At 44.3% G+C, this 9,963-nt stretch overlaps 1 protein-coding gene across 1 annotated transcript in view; it reads right to left on the bottom strand.

Annotated features, from left to right (window-relative positions):
* Nucleotides 1-1,516: 1,516 nt before the first annotated feature.
* The window catches only part of LOC148014429 (uncharacterized), a 50,795-nt gene continuing 42,348 nt past the window's right edge, over nucleotides 1,517-9,963 (bottom strand). The window contains exons 2-9 of the mRNA XM_087667010.1: nucleotides 3,699-3,791; nucleotides 3,502-3,606; nucleotides 3,279-3,422; nucleotides 3,080-3,178; nucleotides 2,849-2,977; nucleotides 2,526-2,705; nucleotides 2,329-2,445; nucleotides 1,517-1,988 (exon numbers count right to left, since the gene is read on the bottom strand). Coding sequence (XP_087523136.1) covers nucleotides 1,818-1,988; nucleotides 2,329-2,445; nucleotides 2,526-2,705; nucleotides 2,849-2,977; nucleotides 3,080-3,178; nucleotides 3,279-3,422; nucleotides 3,502-3,606; nucleotides 3,699-3,791 — 1,038 coding nt within the window. The 3' untranslated portion in view covers nucleotides 1,517-1,817. The remainder of the gene's footprint in view (nucleotides 1,989-2,328; nucleotides 2,446-2,525; nucleotides 2,706-2,848; nucleotides 2,978-3,079; nucleotides 3,179-3,278; nucleotides 3,423-3,501; nucleotides 3,607-3,698; nucleotides 3,792-9,963) is intronic.

The following is a 9,963-nucleotide window of genomic DNA, read 5'->3' as shown; positions in this document are numbered from 1 at the left end:
AGGAGAGAATCACGTTTGTGGCTTACAACGTTATGTACTAATAGTGCTCCAACGCTCTTGTTATAAAAGGAAAGCACAAAAAGGTGAATACATCGTTAAATGAATAATAAAAACCTATAACATGTCAACAAGTTATGGTTTGTGCCTTGTAGGGGTGCCCTTGATTTCAGAAGGCAATCATTCATTCAACAAGAGGGGCAAGACAACTAGAATTGTGAGAGCTTTGAGGGGTAGACTAGAGATGGGGCAGCCAAACTAGAGAAAAGGAAAACAAGGAGATGATGATAGACATGGGAAAGACAATGGGGAGGTAGAAAGCGAAGAAGATAATTAATTTTATAGCTTAGAACTTTATATACTAAAGCCATAGTGCTCCAAATTGCCTGTTGCAAGGAAAGCACAACTCAATGAATACATAGTTAAATGAATACTAAAAACCAATCTCATGTCAACAAGTTATGGTGTGTGCCTTGCTAGGTGCTAGTGAACTCTAAAGATTGCTCGCATGCAATATTGCGAGTGTAAAATCAAGGTTAGAGTTTGCTTAAATGCTATATCACAAGCGCAAAATCAATGGCAATCCTTCACACTATTCTACTTGCAATTTTCAGATGTATAAAGCAAGAATCAACTGAATTACCTCATAATTTCATATACCAACTAAGACTAGGCATCTTGGGCATGGCTTGGTTGTAGATAGCCAAGACATGTAATATTTTAACTTCTATGCCACTAGCATTGACCATCAACAAGGAATGAGTAGTGAAAGATGCAATTCAATTTCTAGCAAGATTAAGCAAATGCTTTCTTTTCTAAGTGTGCAATAATAAAATCACTTTCTAAATTCTTTTATCCAAAGGTATGTGATAGGACCCTAATACAATGAGTTAAAAGAGACTTGGCCTCAATACCAAAGAGCGGCTTGAATCCCTCCTTAATCTTGAGCATGGCTTGGTTGATGACCCTAATGCAATGAGTTAAGAGCGACTTGGCCTCAATACCAAAGAGCAGTTTGAATCCCTCCTTAATCATAGTAGCCTTGTGGTACTAAGCATTCAGGACTCTTTCCATGAATCCCTATCGATGGCTCTCATTAGTATGAAGCATAGTGCTAATGTTATAGATCCTTCTTCCACTATATATTTAGAAATATGTCATAAAGGATGTCTTACCAATAGAACAATCCAGCTAGTAACTCCCCCCCAACAGAATGTAGGTAATAAGGGAAATCGAATTGGCATGGCGAATAACTTTGGGATATAAATTTATGATGGCATTTGATGAAAGTTATGCCATACCTAATAGTTGTGTTTTTTGCTTTGTTACATGAACTCCTCTCCAAGGTTTAAGGCAATTATTCTGCAGCATATAATACCAGTAAACAGCTTTCCTTTCATGTAGTTCTTAGCATAATATTTTTCATGGCATGGAATTGTTCTTTGCATCTTTATAACAAAAAATGAAACCTCAAAATCTTCAGCCAAGCAATCACGGCAATCAATATTTATACGAGTAAATGGAATCTTAAGTACACAAGGAACATGTGATGATGATATTTCAAAGAGATGTCTACAAATGTTGTAAGAATCGTGACTCCTATTTGATATTGAATTGCTCCAACCCCCCAAAAACAAGAAAAAAAAAAGAAAGAGGACTTGAACCTTTCCTCTTTAACTCAACAAATTTGTACAGGCTGTGAAGGATGCACAATTAATCCATACACAAGTGGGATTCCCTCTGCAGGATCTCTTGCAGATGAATTACTAGTACTATCATCCTGCTATCTATGGACATCGTAAAACTAGGCACCAAATACGTCATTCTGAAAAATAATCTTTAGCCTTCAGCTCCCCAGCAAGTCGAATCAGATGGTGAATATCAACAGGTGGATAGTGCTGAAGAAGCTTCAAATTTGCGGTGAAATCACCAGCCAATAAGCGACTCCTTACACTCATAAGCATTGCACAACATACTCTTAAGAGTATCTCCTGTCAGTCAGAGACACCAGTCCGTGTGAATTAAGAATCATAGCATTTTAGAATAGTATACATACAGATGCATGCAAAGTAACAACCAATGTGAGTATCCAAATATACCCAAATACAAAAGACATAGCATTTTAGAACAGCATACATACAGATGCATGCAAAGCAACAACCAATGTGTGTCCAAATATTACCCAAATACCAAAAGTAGTCAGAAAAAACCACATTTCAGCTAACTAAATTCCCACATACATGTGCATACAAAGTGATGACCAACGTACAGATCAAAATATAAGCAAATTATAATTTTGAAAGAGATCCTAAGTCCTCATAGCTCACTTACAAGAGGCCCATCTGGGTTCGCCAGAAGAGAATCCCACAACCTTAAAGAGTCTGGGAAGCTGAACTCTTGTGTGAGCAGAAGAGTTATCCACCTAAATGAGTAAAATTGAGGATTCACCTGAAACAAGCCAGCTGCTAAGAAAGAGCACATTCAGAAAACAGGAAGGCAAACTTTACACTGATTGGAGATGTTATTACTTTAGACATGAACTCCAAATGGCGCCATAACTCCTCATCGTGCCTTTTCAACAACCCATTCAACCGTGCAATTGTAGAACGGATACCCACGGCACTGTTGTCTAGTTGTTGCACAAAATGATCACGAAAATCACCAAGTAATGCCACAAAGCAGAAAAAAGAGTCTGCCTCTGCATTGACCTGGCCACCAACAAGTACATTAATTCAGGTGCTTCAAACTTTATGACAGTCTCTTCTGAAGTAGTCACAATAATATATCCTTCAATGTCGTAAAACCACAGCAGTAGGGAATAAGTGAAAGAGATTGATTTACATATACTCACAGCGTTCAGTTCATCTGCATCCGTCCTGAAAACATAGTACAATGGAGCCAACACTTCATTCATCCCTTGTACATATCGAATGCCGGGGTTTAACTTCGAAAATATAAATAAAACTCTCTTCATTGCCTCCTGCAACATGCCAGGTTTACTGTCCATATGCGATCACATATATCAACAATTGCTGTCAAGAGGTTCTGTAAATTGGTAGTTCTGAACCCTGATTTACTGTACCTGATTTTCTAAGGATGCTGCAGAATCCCCACAGAAGAAATGCATGTCTGGATGTGTTCTCTTGACATCCCGATCTATCTGTTCACAAACCTCAGCATCCTGCTTGGAATGACACCATTACAAACATGCTTTAGAAAAACACAGGCAGAAGCTCATCCCCCCCAAAAACATGCAAATCAGCAGAGACATCCTGACAGACCAGGAAATATTGATGCCAAATGCTAGTTTTTCCGAGGCTTAGAGGGTGATCATCATGAGTAATATCTTGTCTTGGCAATGGACCCGGAGACTCCTCACTATATATATCCAACCCTTCAAGCTCTTTCCTCCTGGTAATCTCAGACTAAACCAATCTCATCATCAAAACCATATTCCTATGTGAGTTAAGAGAACAAAATATATTTCTTCAATGGACTGTGTACCGGTGTCACAAGCAGCTCCTCCTTGAAGGAAGAGTACTCGGCCCACTTTTTCTGGAGTTCTGCACTCCACAGATGTCGGGTCTTTGGCAAATATCCAAGGAGTAACTTTCATTTTTCCAGAATGAATCCTTGTCAGAAAACACAAATCTAACCTCACATAAACACAAGTTGTCATGCTCATATTCAACATTCCAAACCTTCCAAGCTGTTGCACGTATACTGCCACGGTCAGGAATTCCTTGAGAGGCAAGCCGCTGCAAGTCTCTGATAGATATAACATCTTTGGAAAGCTGGAAAATCATCAAGGTTCATCGTTGTCAGCAAAGTAAACACGTGTAACAGTTTTGCCAAATACATTAGGGTGTAGCCAATTGGGTTTAACTGAGACTCTTGAGAATATATTCAGACCACCATGTCACCACATAGATAACTAATGAGTGAGACCATTTGATCCAGCAACAGCAGGAAACATATAACTTTGGGTTAAGTCAATTTAAGAGAAAAAAATCCAATGATTCTACATTCTGAGAAATGTTCGTGTTCTTTGACCAAAGGATATTATGTTTTTAAGTCGAAAGCTTTAAAAGTATGTGTATGCAAGTGTTGAGAATAGCTTGTGAAATGATAATTTCTTAACTCTATGCATGCGTTAGGGTTTATTCTGTATGGACTGGCATTCATTGTGATCGAAACTGAGGTGTAAAGGGGGAGTGAACAGTGTGAAGAGGAGAATGAAGAATGTGAAAAGTATGACCCAAACCAAGGCTATAAACATCAACCTATGATGCTTCTGAAGATTATGCTGGAAAGTTACTTGAAGACCAACATGAGGAAGATTATGCATATCCTGGTTAGCATGAGGAAGACCATGACCATGAGTTTCTATTAGATTCAGTTTCTTGTGGTTTTGTGGATTTAAAAGTACATGCATATGATTCCATGGATGAGATCGTATCTATGGCTAGGTGGCCAAGAATTCAATACATAGACGGGATGACACTTTTCCTTTTGATCCCAGATGATAGACGATTACATTTGGAAAGGAAACCTCTGTTTAGATCAGTGCTTGCCTTGGAATTGTTCCCACATCTTCAAGGGATCATTTGAAGAATGATGTCAGTTTATAAATTCTATTTCACTGCAGTACACAAATCTAAAAATCAATTACATGGCCATCCTGCATTAAAACAGCCCCAATTCTTGTTCCACATGCATCACACTACACAACAAATGACATCCTAAGATCAAGTAACACAAGCACAAGATCCAAAGTCATTTTATCCTTTAATGCATTAGATGCTGAAATTTCCACTGCTGTCCATCTGAATGGCACATTCTTCTTCTACAAAGAATGCAATGGAGAAGCAATTTCAGCAAAGTTTCATACATACTTCTTGTAGCATGAACAAAGACCCATAAAACTGTGGATCTCATGAACATTCCGAAGGTGTGGCTATGAACGAATCACCTCAACCTTAGCAAGATCCATACGAATGCCATCAGCCGATATGCAAAAATAATTCACTTTTCTTGTCACTAATCAACAGCTGATGCTTACGCATCTCATTGAATACTTTGCCAAATGGTTGTGATGCTTCGCCTCATTCTATGAAAACACAATCATGTCATCAAAGACAGTGCCCACACATTCCCTATGCTGCCGAAATATATGATCCATCATTCTATTGAGCGTGACGGGAGCATTTGTAAGCCCAAATGGCATGATAAGAAACTCATACAAACCAAAAGATGTTTGACCTATGCCAATAGGATAAGGCATTGTACACGGAAATCAGCATCTGCAATTTGTTATATTGATAGGGATTTCAAATGCCAGGCCATTCATTGTGAATTGGAGCAACATTTGGCCAATTGGTGGTTCCATTTGTACAAGCCCTAGGTGAAAATCAAGGGGCAATTGAACCAAATTGCTTGCTAATTGTTTGTATAGCAAGGGGTTTTTGGATTAGCCACGGAGATTGTGGAATATCGGCTTGTGATATAGCCTTTTTTTTTTTGCAAGTAAAATGTGGCTGGTTATATTACTCAAAAAAATTAATTACTACGGAGTGCTCATGCTCAACAAACTAGCTGGAGCTGATGCAAAGTCATAAATACATCATATATACAAGCCTCTCAAGGTGGTCTGGGGGGGATGGGGGCAAGAAGCCATGAAGGGGAGGTGTATCGCCATCTAGGGCTGCCTGCCTGCATCACGAAAAACAAGTCCTGGCCGCCCCAAGTGTGCATGAAATGGCAATGGAGCTCCTGATGAGCCCTAGACTCGCCCTACACCTGATCCCATCAGCCACGGAGAGAGTGGATGATGGAGGTCCAGAGCTCTGCTAAGGTCGCCTATACTGAAAGTCTCTCTCCGCCGAAAGCCTCCTAACACCACGCCTTCCAGATATGCCATCCAATAAGACTCCCTATGATCTCCCATACCTCCGAGAGTGGTCTGCTGTGAGCTCCAGTACCTGGCGGATGGGTAGAGCCTCCAAACCGACCACTGTGCACTACCCTACCTCGATAATGAATATCGTGTCTTGCATCCCGGCCTCATACAGAAGGTGACGGTCCTAGCTAACTGCCTACCAGCAGAAAGCTCCCTATGAGATACATCCAAGGCTGGGTGCTATACGCCGAAGGATGCGGCATGCTCCTCTCCACACGAGTTGCGCCTCTTCACATGACCAAAGACACTGCTTTGGGGTTTCCAGAGACTGCTATGTGCAACGCTTACAACCTCCCTCCTTCTGTATCTGGGCAAGCCAACTTCCCACCGCTAGGCCTCCATGCGCCACCAGCCATAAGAAATACGACACCCTCCTCGGCCGCCAGCTATCCCATAGGCGGTGCCAGAAGATCCGTCGGAAAAGTTCCGTGATGCTGTGCTCCACCCAGTGCCTGCTACATGACAGCGCCCAATCCATATCCTCCTGCATCGGTACGTGTCTGCCAATCCTAGCAGTGTACTCCAAGAACCTGGGTGGTTTCTTGACGACTGCAGTGGCCGGCCATAGCCACTCTCCTGGATCCCACTCCAGCTCATTAAGTGGTCTGTCCTCCCAGATCCAAAGGCGTAGCTCCCTGATCTCCTTCCAGAAAACATAGGGGTTCAGTCACCATGTCTTCCCCTCAAGGCCTACCACCCGAATCCTTCTCCACGAAAGGGTGGCTATCCCCTCATCCTACTGCCCTCTGTCAAGGGCCAAACGCCCCCCCTCCTTAACGGCAAAGAAAGTTCCTTGTGGCGCGACGCCCACTCTACCTACCACTTATAGGGGAATGCCTGCTGGTAAAAACCTAGCTGCCCATACCTCCCCGGGCTCTATCAACTCTCATATCGGGAAGCAAGCCACTCCAGAGGTATTGTTGCATCTATCTCCCTTCTCAACTCCACCCCTCTCTGGCAGCTTGATACTCGCAACAGCGCCTCCTCGTTTGCCATCCTGTACACCTCCTGCCATGTCCTGATGGTACGAGCCGGGCCAACCTCCCAACCGGCCCACTGGATATGGGGGCACTCGCTGATCTGTGCTCCTTCCCGATCTTTGACCTAGGGGTTCCAGATCACCGACTAACGGTCTATCTCCTCCTGTCAGCATGGGGGACTCTAGATTAGGGCCTTACGATGGCCCTGCCACACGGGAAGTAAGCTGCATAGGAAAGGTGATCTGGGGGGAGTAATCTGGGCTGACGTGAAGATCCATCTCAGGGACAGCCTCCACTCACCGCCAAGCCTCGGTCTACAATCCTGAAGACCCTTCTGCAATAAGACCTTCCAGGTCTGCCTGCCTGGTGTGAGGCCACGGACAACTAGCTTGCCCAAGAGGGCCATACTTTGATACTCTAGGTCTATGATCCCAAGCCCTCCCTTTAACCGATGCCGTATGATGGTCGCCCACGCCACCTTGGCCTTGGAATCCCTGAAGCCATCTGACCCTGACCAAAGGAAGTTCTGCACTAGGCAGCAAAGCTGCACTACGCAGAATGAGAAGCACCAACACGAGACGATGTACCAGGCCATCGCTAGGAGGACCTGGTAAACCACCAGGGCTCAGCCGGCTAGTGAGAGGCGAGCCGTGCTCTAGTAGGTCAGTTTTCTTCGAATAGAATCAAGGACAAGAAGAAACTGCTGGGCAAGAGTGATGTCGAGTCCCACCTAGAACCCTAGGTATCTCGCAGTCTGCCCTCTGCTCATCACCCATCTAAATCCCAAGTGGATGCCCCACTCCGTGCTAGAGTCCGGGTCTGTGAGGAAACCAACTGACTTTCGCCAGTTGATTTTCGCTCCCGCTGCAGAACAAAACACGTCAAGAGTCAACCTCACTCTCTCCAGCATCAACTCATCGTCCTCTATGTAGAGTGTTGTATCATCTGCATACTCTAAGTCTAACAACTCAGCCTTCTCTCTCATGGAATTCTGAGGCCACGTAATCCACTTACACGAGACTGAGGAAGTGAGACATCGCCTCTGCAAAGAGTAGAAATAGGTATGGGGCCAAGGGGCAGCCCTGTCAAACAAATCTCTCCAGCTGAAACTCCTCCCCTTGCCTTCCACCTATGAGAACCCTGTTGGTGGCCGATCTGTAAAGGGCAGAGACCCCGCGAATCCAAACCTAGGGGAAACCCAACCTCACCATGGTGCCCTCTAGGATATCCCAGTCCACCCTGTCATAAGCTTTCTCGAAATCCAAGAGTAGTACGGCCAGTCTCTGCCCACTGTTCTGAGCCCACTCTGTCGCCTCAAAGAAGATAAATAAATTGTCTAAGATGCTCCTATCCTGGATAAAGCCTATCTGTGTGTCATGGATGATGTCTGGAAGCACGGGGCGTAGTCCCCTACCAATCATCTTTGCCAGTGCCTTATAGGCCACTGACAATAAGGTAATCGGTCTCCATTGGGAAAGCTCCAACCGGTCTCCACCTTTGGGAAGAAGACTGATAAGGCCTGCCGAAAGACTCCCTGGCATCTGTCCTGAAGTGAAAATCTCCTGGAAGGCCATCAGTAGGGGGTCCTTCACCACTTCCCAGTAGGTAGTGAAGAAGTCTTTAGAGAGGCCATCCTCTCCCGAGCATTTTTGCCCATCTTATGTATAGAAAGCCTCCTCCAATTCTTTCTCTGTGAAGGGGGCTAGGAGAGAGTGTCCCATCTCCTCTGTGACGAGGGACGGGATGTGATCCCAGACCTACTGTCTACATCTCTGTCCTCTAGCTGAGGTTGTCTCCTGCTAGAAAAGGCGCGTGTAATAGTCGGTGGCAATCTCCATCACCTGATCTAGGCTAAAACGAGTCCTCCCATACTCATCCCGAAGGCTGCGTATCTGCTCTCCTGCAGTGCAAGGCCGGTGCACCTAGAAGAACTCCCTGCACATCATGTCCCCCTTCTGTGCCCAGAAGGCTACTAAGGTGCGGAAAGATAACTCCGAGCGCTTGTCCTCTAAGCCAACAATGGCTGCTCGTGCGCACCTTCTATGTGTGGAGGGTGGGATCCCCTGGTGCCTCCTGTAATAATCTTTGCGTGGTTGCAAGGTCCCACGGGAGTGCTCTCTTTTCCTTCCATCTCTGCTGCCTGGCCTATATGGCTATCTCTTGGCAGATTCTACTCGACTCGGCTAGGACCTCTGCAACCTCCTTTGCTATCCGGTCCCTCCTGCTCCACTCTCTGGTCCAAATCTGCTCTATCTGTCTCGTCACCTGCTCCCTCCTATAGATCGAGTCAGGGATTCAATAGGATCGTGTGTCCAGGGCGGATACTGAGGGATCAACTGTCAAGAGAATCGGGCAATGATCGGACAACGTGGTGCTTGCCAACTGCTCAATCTGGCCTCCACGAGAGCCTCCCCACTCTCCCATATAAAACCTGTCCAACCGCTCTAGCAAGACTCCACCTAGCCACCTGTATGCCCAAGAGAAGTTCAAAGACCTCTCCCTCCTATGGAAAGCCATGTCTCTCCAGCCATCGCGTGCTCCTACTACCAGCAGAAAAACCTCCCATGCCTCCTACTCCTCCCCAACCATGCCTTGGTAGTTTCTGTCTTTGCCCTGCTAGTCCTCCAAAGCCTCCAGCATAGTTTCCATGCGTTTCGAAAACGAGAGTTTCAAAAACTGGAGGAAACGGAGTTTCGGAGTTTCGGCCATTTAAAATTTTGGTGAAAACGGCGTTTCGGAGAAACCAATAAATTATGATTAAATATACATATATATATATATACTAAGTATACTAGAGACTAAAGTCACTAGTAACTGAACAATCTTAACTTTTAGCACAAAAATCCAACTTCCAAGACCCATGATTTAAATTTCACAAATCACATTCCGCAGCAATTTCACATAGTTATCAATTTCGCAAGCTGCAAATCACAAGATTGAAGAAATCTTAAATCACCCAAAATAACTTACAATATTTTGAAACAAAAGTGTAACATACTAACATCATAACATCTGTCATCAAAGAAT

This window comes from Lygodium microphyllum, chromosome 25, assembly GCF_053477565.2.
Source record: "Lygodium microphyllum isolate KBCC chromosome 25, Lygodium_microphyllum_v1.1.10, whole genome shotgun sequence".
In the NCBI taxonomy this organism is placed as follows: Eukaryota; Viridiplantae; Streptophyta; class Polypodiopsida; order Schizaeales; family Lygodiaceae; genus Lygodium; species Lygodium microphyllum.
This window is presented reverse-complemented; position numbering and strand designations above follow the sequence as displayed.